The sequence below is a fragment of the Ambystoma mexicanum genome, chromosome 1p, assembly GCF_040938575.1.
Source record: "Ambystoma mexicanum isolate Mex_15411 chromosome 1p, UKY_AmexF1_1, whole genome shotgun sequence".
Lineage (NCBI taxonomy): Eukaryota > Metazoa > Chordata > Amphibia > Caudata > Ambystomatidae > Ambystoma > Ambystoma mexicanum.
The window spans coordinates 1,152,847,544-1,152,865,942 of record NC_090921.1 but is presented as its reverse complement, the minus strand read 5'-3'; the positions used below and the strand labels follow the sequence as shown (position 1 = coordinate 1,152,865,942).

The 18,399-nt window shown below is 42.7% G+C and overlaps 1 protein-coding gene across 3 annotated transcripts in view; it reads left to right on the top strand.

The window, feature by feature from the left end:
- LOC138450253 (B-cell receptor CD22-like) overlaps nucleotides 1-18,399 on the top strand; it is a 695,432-nt gene that overhangs the window by 566,139 nt on the left and 110,894 nt on the right. For all 3 annotated transcript variants that reach the window (XM_069604828.1, XM_069604827.1, XM_069604826.1), the window contains one exon: nucleotides 694-787. In XM_069604828.1, coding sequence (XP_069460929.1) covers nucleotides 694-787 — 94 coding nt within the window. The remainder of the gene's footprint in view (nucleotides 1-693; nucleotides 788-18,399) is intronic.

Genomic DNA, 18,399 nt, shown 5'->3' with positions numbered 1-18,399 from the left:
AACAGACAGAAGGAGGAGCCAGGTCCTTTATTTAAGTAAATGCATAATTTCCTCTTCAGGGATGAGTCAATTTAAGCTCTTCTGGGTCTAGGAAATTTGAGAGGGAAAGGTACTTAAAATCCACATTTAAGAAAATAGCTTTTTGAGGAGACAGACATTCTGAAGATAAAAGGGTGTACAGCTCAAACCTGATATGGGCTCCAGGTGGCATGGCTAATCCCTTTCTCAGAATCCATTTGCAGAGTCCAAAACAGTGCATAAAAACATGTTTCTTCCTCAAGAAAATCAATGCGCGCTAGATTTCATTTGATGGGAAATACTGATCAGCTGTCAATGGCGGTTTTATACATGTGACGTGTCGACTGTGCCCTTGTCGGCAGACACACAGTCCTTGTTGTTAAAGAGATCACTGTCAACCACCGGGTCCCTGTTGAACACACTCCCCATAGCTTAGTTCAGGGCCTCAGCATCCACAATGAAACCATCTTCAGTGGGACAATCGTCCATGGCCAAGTGACCATGTACATGATGCATATTGTACTTGGAAAATGCCATATAAATTCAATCATTTTTGAAAAGACAATTGCTTGAGCATTGTTTTGTATCAATGAATAACTTTGTAGTGTGTTCTGTGATGAAATAAGAAAGTTCATACAAGTGACTTTGAATGCCTTTCTCTATTCCTCCATCTAGATAGCTCAAGGACTATAGCTAAATTTGCAGCAGTGCCAGTTGGAATAGTCCTCATCATTGTGCTGATTGTCGTTTCCCTGCGATTCAATGTCTGGTGAGCACTTCTGTTAATATTGAGCACCTACTTATGTTTGGTGGTGAAGACTGTCGATCCACGAGATATTAATTATAAATCTTACTTTCACACCTGACCACATTATGTGATCCAAGGGAAATCACTTGTGTCCCCTGGTGTCTTTTTGCACTTACGGGAGGGATTACAATCAGGCTAACTAGAATATGAAGCACAACGGAAGGCAGTATATGTCTCCAATGGTTAGGAAATAGAGGTATTGAGAGAAAGTATGTAGAGCAAGGGAGTTCCTTCATTGGGCTAGCATGATTTAAAGCATTATGGCATGTGTGAAGATAGTTTAAAAAAGTAATTGTATTAGTCTGATATGTTAAACAGAGAGCAGATGTATAACACATAAAATTCAAAGCATTGTGTCAGGCATCATAAGTGCTACCTGAATAAATGAAAATGAATAAAGCTTCTTGCTAATAGGTGAAATTGCTTTTAAACTTGTACCAATCACGACACATTGTAAATTCTAGAGAATTTACTTAGCAGAGGAATTAAATCTTAAAAATATCAAGTAAGAACTCAGTCACCTTACACCAAAAGATAAGTGTACAATCACTTTAAAAATCTGGTAAAAGAAATAACAAAAAGACAAAGATTGGAATATTTGTGTATATTTATTTCAGAAAGGTTCATTGACTCAAGCAACTTGGGTTTTGGCTAAATGGGTAAATTCTATGAAAAAGCCAATCCTTCATCAGGATGAAAAGGAAATTGAGGTAGCAACACATTTCTAGCCTTTGAAAGAAGTTGTGGAAAAAGAATCTCTATGTGGGGAAATCTAAAAAGAATTTTCTAATTAAGGGTAATCAGACAAAATATATGAATGCGCCAATTAAATGCACATGATATTAGAAAATAAAAAAGAACCTGTTGTGAAGCAATTTAGATCATTCTTAGGTGAGCAAGTTCCAGTCTCCAATTGACGGAGTGATTATATTCACATCAAACACTCCCCATGTGGGTCTCAAGTCTGTGTTGGAGAACAAAGGTGGATCATGTAGAAAAGTAAAAAAGTTAAAACATGCTTGGTCACAGGTAGAAGAGCTGGAAATGAGTAGAGCAATGTCAATTTGGTGTTCAGCAGAAAGAGGATATCCTATCTCAGGTTCTGTTGTGTAGATGTTCACATCAAGGAAGACTATGTCTGGGGCTTGTGCACACAAGGTTCAGAACAAAGCATGTATTTTATATGATTTCATAGCTAGTGTGGTGTTTAAAGCAAGGAGAAATCTAATTGTGACCTGATGGGATCCTTCCTTCCACAGGTTCCATGTTGATATGTGGAGACCTTGTGCCTCTCAGTATGATTCAGGCTGTATGTGTGGTGTCTCTCATTGTTCATTTTACAAAATAGTATTCAATGCCACCCTTTCCATGATGTTAATGTATCAAGGTGTGGCAAGGTTGCACACATCATCGGCTGTGATAGAGCCTTGCACAAGTAAATCAGGACAGTGCTGGCTTCTCTGTACAGGTAGTTCTGAAGCAGCGTGCATGCAACAGTGTAATCAGTGTGAGGCATCTAGACTGTGAATATCCCTAGTTGAACTGAGAGAAATGTGGCAGCCAATTTTTCTGGGTAATAGTGTGGCCCAGTGTAAAATATAATTTACGCCAGAAATGCGTGTGTTCAATTTGTCAATTTGTGTATCCAGGTTTGTTCCAGTTTAAAGAGTCAGTGGGTACAGAGAAGTTACTTATATCTGGACGTACAGTTTCAATAATAAACCTTTTAAGGTAATTTTCATCATGTGAAAGTTCCTGAAAATACTTTACTGTCGGAGCTTGTTTGTGTTGGTTCTGGATCTTGGATCTGTGTTCAGAGATACAGATTGCAGTGGCACGTGTTGTCATGCCTAGGTACCATAGTTAAAAAGGGCAAATAATAACATACACTGTGCTCTTTGATTGGCAGGTTGTAAATTGTTGCAGTGACCAATGCACATCACTGTGTGCAAATTCTGTTCTTTTCAAAATGTAACTACATGCAACACAATGGGTGTGCAGGAAATGTCCAGCCGGGATGTTTGTAGTGCATCCAAGTGCTTTCAGGATGAAGGATTCTGTTTTAGATGTCTGGTGTTTAGCTTGAACCAACTTGTCTTTGAGGTTGAGTCATCATCACAATGCAAAAAGTAGTTTAGAATCAGCAATCTTGGATAATTCAAAGGATGTCCAATATTTGTTATTCAATTGTTTAAGAACTGGGGTGAATCTGGATCATGTGGTAAAGCAGGCATAGATCGATTCTTCATCGTTGCATTTGTCAATGTTGAAGAGTGAGTTCCTGTCTGTATAACAAACTCTTTTAGCAGTTCTATTCAAAAGATGGAAAGAATAACCCCTTTGTTAAAAGGCGGGAATCAGGGTCTCAGCTTGTTCCTGATAATTAGGTCACAGGATGCAGTTTTGGCACAGCGTGAGGAATTGGCTATAGGGTAGGTTATCTCTGAGGCACTTATGGTGTTGGCTGGTATAATGAAGGAGTGTATTTCTGTCTGTTATTTTTGTATAAGATGACATCAAATCTATTGTTAGTTTGTGTAACTATAAGTTCCAGAAAAGGTATCTAATTGGTACTGAAATTGACAGTAAAATCCTCATTTGAATTGAGGCTATTGAGCCATGAGGTAAATTGGTGCAATGAATCACTAGTGCCACTGCAGGTTAGAAAAATATTGTTTATGTAGCTTCACCAGCATATGATGTTCTGGCTGAATGTATGGTTGATAAAGATAAATATATCCTCAAAGGCAGCCATGATCATGTTGGCAATGCTGAGCGTGAATGCGCGCCCACTGTTGCGCCTTTGATCTAGAGGATGCATTTGTGGCCGAATGTGAAGAAATCTTTGCCCAAAGCTACACATAGTAGTTTGATCAGAAATTCAGTCTGAACGGTTTGTGGTGTATTCCGTTGGTTCAGCGTATATCCGGAAACTTCCAGAGTATCTCCTTGCGGAATATTGGTTTATAAGCTATGATATCAAGTGCCACCAATAAATGCGAATTGATTTGGAACTGGTGATCCTCAATAAATGTAATGGATTTCCTAGTCGTTAAGGGAGGCTTTGTTGTGAAATGTGAGGCATTTAGAAAATAAATCTATATATTTACAAATGGGTTCAGGAATAGAACCGCACACAGATACTATGGAGCTCATGTTGCTCCTGAGCTTAATTTGGTGGTAGGGAATACATTAGGTTTGCACTGTAATGTAAGGAGATCCCTGCTGCCAAATTTTCATCATTTGTAGTGTCAGGTTGCAAATGAAAAGTGCAAAACTCTTTGTACAAGCATGTACAATGCCTTTTGCCCCTCACATTTGCACTCCACACTGCAAAGTGAGTAGACGCTGCCTGGCATGCTTGTATGCCAGGAAGGGCTTACTTTCCATTGTGAGCCATGCTTGCGATGCTCGCTTGGCAAGCAGCACTTGCAATTGAAATGAAACCCTCACTGACATGCTTGCATGGCAGGGAGCATGTACAATTTATGCTGGTGCATAAAGCAGGCGGACCCCACAGGGATCGCTAGCATTTGTGCCAGCATGAAAATCCATGCTGGCATATATGCTGGAGCATTTGGATGGTGGAGAGGAAGGGCTTAGGGCTTGAGTACATGTACTGGTAGGAAGCGGATGTATGAATGTGTGTTTTGGTGTCGTTCTTGTGTGGATGTGTGGTTGTATGTGTGAATGTCTATATAGTTGAATGTATAGTGTTGTTTGTAGGGAGGCTTAGGGGTTGCAAATTAGAGATTACACTTTGGGGCAGATTAACCACAAGTAACATAAACAAGAAATGGGCAGAGAATGTGCTATATTCATTCAGAAAAGTGATCTGTACATTTCTAGGTTGCTGGTCAGCAGCCCCAACTATGGGCTGCCACGCTCCCTCGCAGGTGGGATTGAATGTCATATTGAGTGGCCCTTTAAAGTCACAATAGTGAAATGATACAAAAACACGCATTTCCATCCCTGTTAAAGGGATACAAATGGAAAAGGGACATTAGTGTGTCGTGCTGCTGTTTCCACTTAAAAGAAATTAAAGTGGTATGTGTTGCACATCGCCTGCACCTGTTGCAAAAAGGTGCAAGTGAATGTGCTTGATTTCTGAGCATTTCAAAGAACATCCTTAATTTGGGATGCTCTTTAATATGCGCAGACATGCCCCTTTCACTCTCTGCTTTGCATAAAGGCACACAGGGGTAGGGCATTAAAATGTGTGCTTCTTAGAGGTGCGTCTTCAGATGCTCTTTGTAAATATAGGGAGAAAGTTGTGCATTCGAAAATGCAGAAGATGGTCTAGCTAGCACATCCAGTTCTTTACAATGGACAAGTGTTTCAAAATGTTGCTCTATGCGCCCAAGATGTCCAATCATATGGCCAAATGCTTCCAACTATTACACTACCTGTGCAGACATCACATGCCATGTACTCTCGTTGAATATCTAGGCGTTTTAAGTACATGTTTGTGTCCAGATACCACTTAAGGGTGTTTCCTTCATGCCATCTACTGCAATTATAGTCCCTTTTATTCCAACTCTGTTGAAGTTAACCTGGTGATATAGCTGGTCATACCATCACAAAACAGCCAACACCATCGTATTCCAGGGTTTCCTGACATATACCAGAGTACTCCTATTGTTTATGCATTGCCATGTTATGCCATTGGGGCCCGCCGTTCTTTCACATGCCCCTTCACATGTGCACAGTTCTCACACAGACATGCGCGTGCACACACAGACACATATTTTGGAGCACCCCATGGGGTAACACATGCATACCCTCGCACAGAGGCACATGCAATCAAGGAATGCCACACACATACAAGCCTATGCAGTCATTTGCCGTTAGATGGCTTTTTGGTGTAAAATCGTGCTCAGGTACTCACCATATCCAGGTACTCACCCTATCCATATGATTGAATAATTGTTCTGCCATCTGATAGCCTCTCCAGATCCCAACTGTGAGCCAAGCAATTGAGGTCTAATCCAATATTTATTATGTGCACAATGGCTTTGCCTTTGTACCAGCTCTAGTCATGACCATCAAACTCATGCCCAAAAGGCAACACAGAGCTGAGATCATATTCCCTACCCATTTCCCCATCATAAACTACCACTAATATCATATATACAACAGGTAATGTTGCCCTTGGAGACACAAGGCTATGCATGACTTTCCACACATTTTCATCCTCATCCTCACTTGGGTGACCACACAAGAGGCAAATGTGCCAGGGTGGTTCACAAATGAAGATTCAAAACACTGCTAACAACACACCCTAGCATACAATATATGTTTGGGTCATTGGTACCTACTTAATCTGAGTCATTTGAAGACACCTCATAATTTGTATAACATCCACCCATGCCATGGCCAGGTTGGTGTTCAACTGCGCATAGTTCCTTTCAGACAATGTCCCCTCTGTATGTAAACTACTCCACTTACTAGTAATATATATTGAATCTGAGGTCCACTCATGAGCAATCACATACTCTGGGACAACTTCAAAGCAAAGCTTCCATGTCATATGTAGTTTCACTCCCTCATGCGACAAACCGTCACAAAGAGACCAAATGTAACCACAGTCGTCTGGGGTCTCCTCCCCATAAGTGCCTCGAAGAAAGCAAATGTATGGCTAATAAATAATTCCATAACCTGATTGAGGAAAACAATCCCATTCTTCTTTGGGGGCATGAGGAGATTATATTAAGTGTGCTACCAGTTTGTGAGAAAGACGAGAATATATATGTTGCAGAGAAAACCTCTTAGATCAAAAGTCTTAGGAGGCAGATACAATTACTTTCTGAAGCATGTAACGCAGTACACCAATATATGAACACCAAAAGTTCCAGTTGGAAAAAACATTCCTAGACATCTTTGGAGGGAGGAAAAGATGGCAGCCAGTGTCCTGAGCTACTGTGACGAAATGAGCTCTCCAGGTTTACAAGGATGAGTAGTAGATGAGTAGTTGTCAGTCCCCACTCTTCTTCAAATCAACAGTGATCCCAATCATAAATATAAAATAGGCACAGCCAAAATGTATACCTCCTTCGCCTTTTGTGGTAACGTGGAAGGCTATAATCTCGGAAGGGGTGTGCATGTGATCAAGTAGCAACCAGCAAATACAGACAGTCCAAAAAAGAAATCAAGGCTCGGTGTGCAAATAGCAACATAAATACTATGAAAACCCACCCCTGTAAGAGATAACACAGAATATGCAATACATGGGAAGATATAGCACTCTGGGTAATAAAACTGGGGTGAAACACGCAATAAACACCTGCAATGAATGGACAGGCTATGTCTTTCAGTGGAAGATTGTCCAAAAGTGCCCTAATCATTCTCTAGGGATGAAAGATGGACCAGGAGGCAGATATGCGTCAACAGTACCTTGCCATTGATCGACGTGGTTCGACATCATCAAACCAGGCTTTGAGCTGTGGTGCGGTGCGGGTTGAATAAGGTTCAGGTGTGTCAAGTCTTGCTGGGTCAAGCAGATAGCTGGTGTCTAGTCGATTTGAGTGTTGTGCTCGGGTACATTTGAGTGTGCTGTTTGGGTCATGCAGTTCAGATGGCTCACCAGGGTCAGATCGGGAGACGAGGCGGTTTGTGATACTGGTAACCTGTAGTTCTGATTTGAGTGTGACACAATGCTCCAATGGTTCGAGTGAAGGTCTGTCTGTTCGATGCTGTGAATTTGGAGATCTAATGCAGGGTACCAAGAGACAGCAGTTCTAATTTTGACCCCATTGGCGAAAAGGTTGTTCAAGCCAAAAATGTAATGGCTCGGCTTGGCATGATGCAGTGTTGAGCCGGTTTTATGTGTACAATGCAGCAGTAGTTTTACCGATTCCATAAAGCAGCACCGGCAAGTCCCCCTGGTTTGAATTTAGTGACCATGGTTCCAATGCATTGTTACCTGTTTGATCCAGTCCTGTTTGGCAGAACAGGGAACTTTGACTGATCAGGTTCTCTAAATTCTCTCCAGGGGCTCTAGCGCAGGATGAGTGTGTTCAGATATTGCCATGCAGCCTAAGGAGGTTTGGTGAATAGTGGCAGGGGTGGTCCTCAGCAAGAGTCATCCCCACTGTGCCCAGAGAGACAACATGTATCTAATCTAATATGTGCAATATGGATATGTATAATAACCTATGTATGGCTACCCATGTATTGTCCACAGTGACTGCTCCATTTACTCCCCTCCACAACTGGGTTATAATGTCACTCAAACTCACCCCATTGTATGAAGCTCACTGCATCCCATCAAATCCAATTTCTTATCTATTGTAATGTTCTTTTTTGAACATATATATAAATCTCTGCATATATATATATATATATATATATATATATATATATATATATATATATATATATATATATATATATACATATTAAAAAACTACAAGATAGAGTTAAGAACTAACTTGGACTGCTCCTCCTTCACCTCAATGGCTCAGGGCTTTGGAAAAATCAACTCTCCCAGAAGAGGTCGAAATGAATTCTTTCTTGTGTTCTTGAAGTCCAAATGTGAATCAGAGGGGAGTGGGAGACCCCCTCCTTTACAGGTAAAAGCCTGCAGTTGATTAGATAACACCAAGTCTGCTTTAAGGAGTTAAATCGGTATCAGGTATTAATATCGCCACATATATGGTCGCCGTAAATAATATCGCCGGGAAAATGTTGTGGCAATATTATTTGGGTGACCATATATGTGGCAATAGGGGCATAAAAAACGACCATTTTACAGCGATATTTTTGTATGGCGATATTTTTGTGGCGACATTATTACATGGAACCGTTAAATCCCTGCCCTTGAGACAAGTGGTCTTTGCCTTCTGACATCACACCCAAAGTGCTTTGTACTAAGAGGACACAACAAGGAAACAGTGATATAGAGAGACACAATATGGTGGCACCTTCCTCCTACTATGCTGATCTCCCTCTGTCTACTGTAGCTCCATCCCTTCCCTTGCCCATATCATCAAAGGCCCTTTTGGTAAGAAACATCCTGTATGAGGCTAATTCTTTTTTGAGGGGTGTGTAAGCTGACAGGGCCAGGCTATCTGACTAAGATACACATAACACTTCTACAAATGAACTGGGCTCACAGTGTTGACACATTTATGATATCAATCTGAAGTGGCTTTAATACATTTAGCATTGGTGGTTGCACTTTTGCACACTTTATAGCAACCGTGGTTGTGATGTTCCTATTCAAACAGGTATTGAACCCCGCCTGATTGAGGGAGATGTAGGGACTCACAATAAACCTGGAAGAGGTAGGAGAGGCAATCGGCAAGCTGAAAACGGTGAAGGCTGCTATTCCAGATTTTATACCTGTGTTTAAAGACGAGTCTGCGATATGGGTTAGGGTTCTCCTCTCAGTTTTTAATGCAGTAATCAGGTTAGGAGTTATCCATTCATCCTGGCAAAGAATCATTTTGGTCCCCCTTTATAAAAAAGGAGGAAGACATTCCCAAGCGAACTATCAGTCAATTTCTTTGCTGGACTCTGCTGGGAAAATCTTTGGCAAAATAATCTTTTACAAGTTACAGGAATGGGCAGACAACCACCTAATGTCCACCCTTCACGCAGGGTTTCAAGCTGAAAAGGGAACGGTGGACCAGTCTTTCACCTTACTCCTGCGTATCCAGAAATTCATTAACCTCTCAAGGCTGAAAATGTATGCAGTGTTCCTTGACCTTAGAATAGCCTTCGACAGTGTGTCAAGAGACACCCTGTGGGAGATTATGTGTAAGAAAAAGTGCAAAGCAAGCTGGTTGCACTTCTTGGTCAATTGTATTCTATGAACTCAGCTCAGGTAAGTTATGGCTTAGGTGGGAAGTGACCCCACCACTCTCAGTGAGCAAAGGAGTAAGACAGCCCCCTAGTATTCTGTATATATGTTCAGGAAATAATTTATACAGTTATGAATAATTACCAGCACTGTCCCAAATTGGGAAATGTGAAGTATTCCACACTTCTTTTCACAGATGATGCTGTGTTGCTGGCAACTACTCCCCAGGGTTTACATAACTCACTAAAACTGTAAGTAAATGTAAGGAATTAGGCTTAACAGTTAACAATGACAAAACAAAGGCAATGGTTTTTCGCCCCAAACATTGTAAAACATATTCCCTTTGTTGGGTAGTGGTGGACATCCCCTTTGAGCAAGTCCACTATTTTGATTCCTTAAGTATTCGTTTTCAAGAACATGGTGAGTGGGGAGAGCAGATAAAGCGATCTAACCTCAGCCTAAAAAAACACTGTAGAGCTGTAAAATCTATGTTACACAAACATGGGAGTTGGGCTGCCCCCGCCCCCGGCCCTGCAGATGCACATAAGACAATCAGTCCGAGCTGCACTAAATGGAGCTGAGCTGTGGGGTTACGTCAATGTAAAGGCTTTGCACGTAACCAAATCCAGGTTTCTAAACAATCTGCTGTCTCTACCCATGGGTGCCCCCACTGCGTGTGTGAGGACACATGCGCACAGCAGACAACACACCGTCCAACTTAGAACCAGCTCGGATACAGTCCCCAGCTCTCCAACAGCAGACCACGCTTCTTCTTCCAAGCGTTCTGGAGGAGACACTATCAAACGAACGTATCAGTTTAACTTGCCATGGATTGACTCCAACCCTCGCAGCTACATGGATTCACCGCCGACGCAGCCCCATTACAGCACGCTCCTTTGCTGGGTAAGAACTGGAGATTACCAGCCTTTCCAGTGGACATCCCTGTCTAAATCAGACTCCATTTAGAAAGCCAAATTAGGATCTCACACGCATACTGCGACTGGATCCCAACCACTACGTTCCAGTGATAGTTTGATTTCTACCCCTACCTTCCCAGCCCGGACACATCAAAGGCTATCGCAATCCTTCTGGCCCAGAAGAAGGCTGTTCATTCACAAGCCGAAACGTCACTGCAGCAGGCCTCAGCCTGCCGCCAGCCGAACATCAGGGGATTCTATTTCCCGACGTACTTCCATAAAGAAACAATCTCTTATTAAACTCAATATTGTTGTTCATTCATATTTCAGAACCCATGTTTTGTCGATGTGGGTAAACCTGGTTCTAAACATTGTCTACATTCCTTGATTATACGCAATGACAATAATCTTCTCTTGTTTATATATGATGTTTATTTGATTTTCATTCATAATACATGTAAATAAAAACATGTCCCCTGAATTAAGGGGTTTATAATAATTGCCTTGATTTATTCAAACATTTTCTGTTTTTGCCTTAAAATGTGAGTATAATGTTAAACACTTGCAAGCTGGGAATAGGGTGATTATTTCTATCACAAATACAGTTCCCTGCAAACAACACAACATTCTAGAATTTGAGAATGGTCTAATTCTTTCAGCGGTTACTACCCCCCACAGTTATACACACATGAATAATTACCAGCACTGTCCCAAATTGGGAAATGTGAAGTATTCCACACTTCTTTTCACAGATGATGCTGTGTTGCTGGCAACTACTCCCCAGGGTTTACATAACTCCCTAAAACTGTAAGTAAATGTAAGGAATTACGCTTAACAGTCAACAATGACAAAACAAAGGCAATGGTTTTTCGCACCAAACATTGTAAAACATATTCCCTTTGTTGGGTAGTGGTGGACTTCCCCCTTGAGTAAGTCCACTATTTTGATTTCTTAGGTATTCGTTTTCAAGAACATGGTGAGTGGGGAGAGCAGATAGAGCGATCTAACCTCAGCCTAAAAAAAACACTGCAGAGCTGTAAAATCTATGTTACACAAACATGGGAGTTGGGCTGCCCCCGCTCCCAGCCCTGCAGATGCACAGAGGAAAATCAGTCCTAGCTGCACTAAATGGAGCTGAGATGTGGGGTTACGGCAATGTAAAAGCTTTGCACGTGACCAAGTCCAAGTTTCTAAACAATCTGCTGTCTCTACCCATGGGTGCCCCCACTGCCTGTGTGAGGACAGAATTGGACGTTACCTTTGTTGGTGATGCCATTTCCTTAAGACCAGTATCTTATTGGTTTAGGTTATGTAAAACAGAGGGTTTGAAAACACAAAGGGACATGTTGATTCATCTTATGTCCCTGGAAGGTGGAAAGGCCTCAAATGGGTGCGTCCTATGAAGGATTCACTAACCTCCTTAGGAGTAAGACCATTGTGGGAAGCACCTGAAGGGATTAATAACAAAGCGTGTACTAAATCAAAAAATCTGTTAAAAGCTCAAAAAAGAAGTCACCTAGTCAGAGGAGGGAATGTCCTCCGGCTGGGGCATGAGTACCTTACTCATAAACAGTCATTTGGCTTCAAGATTTGTTTCGACCCAATCTGTACTCTCCGTAAGAGGAGCTTATAGCTAAGGTTTAGATTGGGAACCCTACCTCTGGCACCTGTCATGAAGAGGTGGAAACAGTGCAAGCAACTTCCGTCCACTGTGTGCTGGCACAAAGGAAACAACAGTACATTTTCTTTAGCTTTGCACTGTGACCCTCAGACTTAGGCACACTTACTTACTTACATCCACTGTTCCTATCAGAGGGTCCTAGGAAAAACAAGAGGCAATGGAGCTTTGTAAATCTACGTCCCGTCTGCATGTGATCTACGCCACCTCTCAATATATTTACAGATTTGGCACTTATTTACAAGAAAGTCCGTAAAGGGGGTCAAGGGATAAGAGTAGACCTGCCTTGTAGATTTTGATGATTTCCGGTTGGTATTGTTTAATACTTTGTAGTTATGATGGACGATCCTGGTTTATGTATGAATGACGGGTCAGAATGTTAATATAACTCTGAGCAGTGGCGAATCTGGTGGCGGTCTGTAAACTCAAACGTGCTTTGATGGAATCGATAGATCTAGTTGGCTGGCCACCCTTTCTGAGATAGAATGACCTTCATTCTTTTATTATTAACAAAAATCAAAAAGGTTAGGGCTTCTACACCCTTGCCAGATGACAATAGTCATTTTAGAAGAAGAGAGTGTGTAGCAATGAGAGGGCCTTTCACATCGGCCACAGCCGTTGTTGTGTGTATAATGGATTACAGAAGTGTGTGCATTAAAGTGTAGTTAGCAAGGTTTCAATCAGTAGTGGAACATTTTCCCACTCATATATCTGATTTGCAAGATAGAGTAGAGGGCAGAAGTTGCGGCGCAGACCACTATCTCTGGGACAGAAGAGCAAAAAGATTGTCAGCATTTGTCGAAGAATCAAAACACAGTACAGAGGTGCAGTCAAAAGTTGTACATTATCTCGACTTCCACCCACAGTCCTTAATGAGTCTGCGAATGATGATGATGATGATGATGAAGATGATGATGAGCAAAATGAATATGAACCATCTTAGAATGAGCCACAACACGTGATCTTGGAATCCAGTGATACTAAGGAGGAAAAGGAGGAGGGCAATGCAGTCGCAGATAGTGCAGGTGAGTAGGAATGTAATCCAGCTCTTTATTCCTGGCCTATTGGCTCAGATCCTTACCCACCATGACAGGAAGGCGCCACTACTGGGTTTTCCTCCATACCAAGGCCAGCTGGAAAAGAAGGGGTGCTAGACAATCTACAAAGATAATGATGCCCCATCTAACAGGAGATGGGCTACTGCCAGAGACCCTAGACATACCATACTCGGTTATTAACTGTTTCTTAACAAATGGCACAGGGTAATATTTTATGAGGCAGCAGGGTTCTTTGCTTTATTAAACCATAACAATATTTATGGTAATCCTATTCCACGTATTACCTTTACAAATTCTCTCTAATGATCTCTGCTTTGGCATAATCCTTCCCCTGGGGACCTGCCCTTCAGTCCGCCCTCCCTTCAAGGCATCATGGAGGGACCTCCAGGAAGATCCAATGAAACAGTCCCCAATTCCATAGCCTGGACCACTCACATAAAGGTGGGTCTAAAGTACAGACCCCTTGAGTGACTGCCCCCAACAGGATAGCCTGAAAACAGGCTGTCCTCTAAACTAACCTTCTCCTGCAAAGCCTCACTAAACTATACCCCCAACCTTAACTACCCCACTCACTTAAGTACTCCTTATACTACCCCCTAAACACACATCTAGACAATAAAAACATCCTCATATTTAAAGAGATATCAATATACAATCAAGCATGAACTGCTGCTGCAGTAAGCCATATTCGATAGCCAACTGTTCCTTTTGGAGCCCAGTCACAGTGCCTAATTGTTGCTGATGTTGATGTTCAGGGGAGGCATGTCCATCTCTGCTGCTTCTGGTTGGGTTATCCTTGTAACAGCACCCCGCGCCCCATTGGGCACTGTAATGAACACAGCAGGGGCCCTGGCCCACCTCATCTTTAATGCAGTACCCCCAACACACACGTGGTGCTGTAATCACCACTGTGGACCCTAGAGATCTATGTAGTTCTTTACTGAATCCCATTCCCAGATGGGGCACTGCCATCACTTCTGCCATGCTTGACCATATTCTATCTTCAATGCAGTGCCCTACTACCTTGGGGGTGCAGTGCTCCCTCACCACCGTGGGCCACGGGCTCCTTCTGTGTGCCTGCTTGCATCCAAATTCAGTGCCCGTTCTCCTTTCCATGATGTACCTAGGCATTCCTTGAGGAGGTGGGCCCACTCACACCTGTGCAATGCATCACTCTCTTCACCTGGGTCCGCCACACTCTCGCAGCACAGGAGATCGAATCTTTCGGGCCTGCTGTGACATGCTCTGTGGCATCCCATCAGCCTTTAAAGCTGTGCTGCCTGTTCCTGGGACACCCTATTCATGTGGCTTAGGCTGGATGGGCCTGTCTTCATCTGAGCTACCATCCTCATGAAACCTAGTGCTTGCTTCTTCTGGGCCCACCAAGTCTTTACCCCTGAGAAGCCCACCTCAACTACAGACGGGGCTCAAAGTTCATGCTGGACTGATCCTGATATACACAGCCTAGCTTATGGTGTACTCATTGTTAGGTCAGAATTGGTGTAGTCCCACTGTGTGAGACTACACACCACTTATCTGCTTGGTATTAGGTAACCCACCTTTTGGTATAGGTCTGTACTACACAAGTTGGTAGTGCAACTGAGCAATCAGGCCTATCTCAAGAGGGGTAAATGAGAGCTGTAGAACTGTAGCAGTGAAATCCGTAAATACAAGTAGCCAAGTAACACTTACGCTCAAGGTTTCAGTTATGAATAGTTATTTATTTAATTAACATCAATTTCTAAATAAGCATTCTTTAAAAAGGCAATTCATGTAACAATGTAAATATACTTTAAAAATACTTTTCAGAATCAAACAAGTTAGTGGATAATCTTTGGATATGCTTTTTTCACAATTCGTACACCCTGAGGTGACTTCAGTCACAAGGACCGTAATGACATTTATATTTCACGCTAGTTATATTTTGCAGATTCTGAGGTTGCAGAAAGGAAAGGTTTAGGGAAGGAAAAACAGGTTCTCAGTGTATGTGAGGACACTTAAATCTTCAAATGAAATCTAGACAAGCCTCTCCCAGCAGTAAATGTCTAAAACAAGGTACCACCTAGGAGGGACAAACAATATCAAAGTCAATGAGCTAGAAAAGTCTGCAGGGAGACAGGACAGCCACATTCAATTTGGAGCACAGTCTATGGAGCTGAGGTACTTCTTAGAATCAAAGTCTTGCACAAAGTTAGAAGGCTTGTTACACAGTCACTTGTAGGGGCACAAGCTGTTAAGTCTGTGAAAGGAGAGTTGTAATCAACTCTAAAGTTAAGCCACTGCAATACCCAACTGAGAAAAGCACAGCTAAAAGACAATGAGGTACGTACCCTAAGTCTAAACAGTACCTCTGGTTTGAAGATGAGTGGTCCAAGTGGATTCTGTCCTGTTACAGCGGTGCAGACCCTGTGTTCCTGAGCCTCAGTTATGGGGACAAGAGGGAGGATGTCTGGAGGGCTCCTACGGCGGTAGTTGGGAAGTTGTCGGCAGCAGCAAGCTCTTTTCTGTTCAGCAGCACTTTGCAGTTTCAGTGCTTAGTAAACAGCACCATCATGGATCTCAGATACCGTTTGGGCTTCCTTCACTCCTTGGGTCCTGCACTCTGGTGAGGGGACTTGAGCTCCGGTCGTCCTGCTTCTGAAAGGTCCTGAGGAGACTCTTGGAGCTTCTGGCCGGGATTCAGACACTGCACTCGACTACGGATTTCTCGACCCCATGAACTCGATTCTTGCAGCAGCGAAGAAGTACAGCCAGTCAGGGAAGATGGTCCAGTGGAGTTTGTCTCAGGGATAGTTGGTCTCACTAACCCAAGGGAAGAAGTCGTCCCTTCTGGAGCTTACCTGTCAAAGTGAAAAAGGAGTTTCAGCAGAGCATCAGGGCTTCAACTTGAAATTCAAAGGTCCAGGAGGATGCAGCAAGCTTTGTTCACTGTTTCTTCGTCTCGTATTTCTCCCAGTGGTCGACTCTGCCTCTAGTCCAAAAACCCTTTCCTTTTGAGCAGGTTTCTCCCATTTCTGCACAGCCTAGGTTGTCAATCAAACAGCAGTGTGGCTGTCCTGAAATGACAGCCAGCCAGCCAATCAGGACTGGTTGCATTCAGGCATTCCTAGACACAAAGAACAGGGGAGTTTCAGGAACCTCCCTCACATCCTGCCTTTCCAGACACACTGGACCCAGAGGCAGGTTTTAGGGGTCAAGCCTGCCAAAGGCAAAACAAACAAGAGACTCAAACCTGGCTCAACGCACAGAGTAAAACCTAAGAAAGGCATCACAAACAGAAAATGGTGAGAAAAAAAAGAAGACCGGGCCATTTTTATGAAATGGTCACCCATGGGTGCTGTACTGCAGCTGGGATTCACGCTGCGTTTAGAAAAGCACAATGGTATGAACACTAAACCACTGCCAACAGCCATTTAAATTAGTGAGGGTAACTTAACAAATGTTACATGAGAATGTAGGATAAGAGGCTACTAGGTAACCCCCAGCACTCCACATAAGATGGGGTGTGCTAGACCTACAAAGAGAAAAGGTAAGTAAAGTCAATTTCACTTTACTATTCTTGGGAACAGTAGTTCACACAAGAAAAGGTAGTTAAACCTTGTGAGAAATCTAATGGATTTCTTAGCGACACTGCACTGAAGGTGCTGTGTGTCACCATGCAAACAGTAGATGCCTATGGAATATTTTCAGACTATGAAAACAGTGTAAACACGAAATCCAAATCAGGTAAAAACATATGAGAGAGGGAGATAAAGGTCTCACTCACTCCAGGGTTAAAATTAAAATGTCCTAAGTCCAGCAAAAGAGCCTGGGGTCTCTAATGTGGGAAGAATCAGGCACTAAAAATGAAAGTTTCCCCTAACACTCCTGTTGGAAGACAGTTACATTGTTTGCTGAGAACACCAGCAATCTTTTGAAATCCTTGCCATGGCACTTTTTAACATTGGTGTTCATTTGCAAGCTATACATCCTACACACACTGTTGGGTACATCCTTCTTGTTTAATGTATATGGGATCTGATTTAACAGTCCCTCAGAAGCTGTGACAATTCTGAACCTGCAATAGGCTTTTTCATGGGGCTCTTTGAAATAAATCCCTTAGACCTAGAGGGGACTCAATGATTCCTTACCACCTCTCTCACAAGAGCAGGTTGGGCCTCTGGTATCTTGGTTAGAGGGGTTGTGGTCAAGCAAGGTGCATGCTTCCACTTCCTCTTAGATCTTATTTTACCATGCTTAGACATTTCTCTTCTAACTCTAGAATTTATACTGGAGTCTTCAGCAGAAGATCCAACAGTCATAAGGGGTTTAGCCTTAGACTTAGGCATCCTGGTTTTTCACCAGTTTTGAGAATTACCAGTTCTCACAGGCCTACATAGAGGTCCAATTTGTCTATCCACCCTTCCTCAGAAGCAGTGTGTGTCAAAGGCTGTACAATTGGAGTGGCAATGACGGAGCATGGTTTGGGCTCCTATTTCCCTCATAATCTAGTCTTGGATTTGCCTTGGTTAGAGGTTAACTTTCCAACACAGAGACCTACAGTGGGGTTCTCTGTAGAGGGTCCCACAGGCTCAGAGTGATCTCTTAAGGTTGCCTCTCTAGACAACTTGGTTTGTTCCTGTTTCTTACTTCTGGGACGACTCGGGTACTGGACACTACTCCTAGAGGTTTTACGTCATTCCCCAACAGGACTCTCCGAGGTACCTCATTTTGTACACTGACAGGGATACTTACTGTCATATTGTTACATTGAATAAGAGCTAGCAGAATTGGAACCATTTGGACAGGGCCTCCAGCAAATCTAGTGGGGCCTTTAGGTGCCTTGGCCACATCCTCAGGCTTGAAAAAACGTTAATCCACAGTGTTTCTCCTTACAGAGGTCTCCTGGTCATTTACAATGATATAATAACCTGTGGTGTTATCTGGAATGGGGCTCTAATAATCCATATTCTGGTTTTCACATAGACCCAGAGACACTAAAAATACACTGGCTTGAACTCCAAGGTGTTCTTCAGCCAGTAAGTGAAAGCGTGTGCTAGCCATTTGAACTTCTCTCTCTGTAATGAATGCTAAGGAGGAAGTGTTGACCCCTGCAGGTTTACCCTTGCATCTGGGAT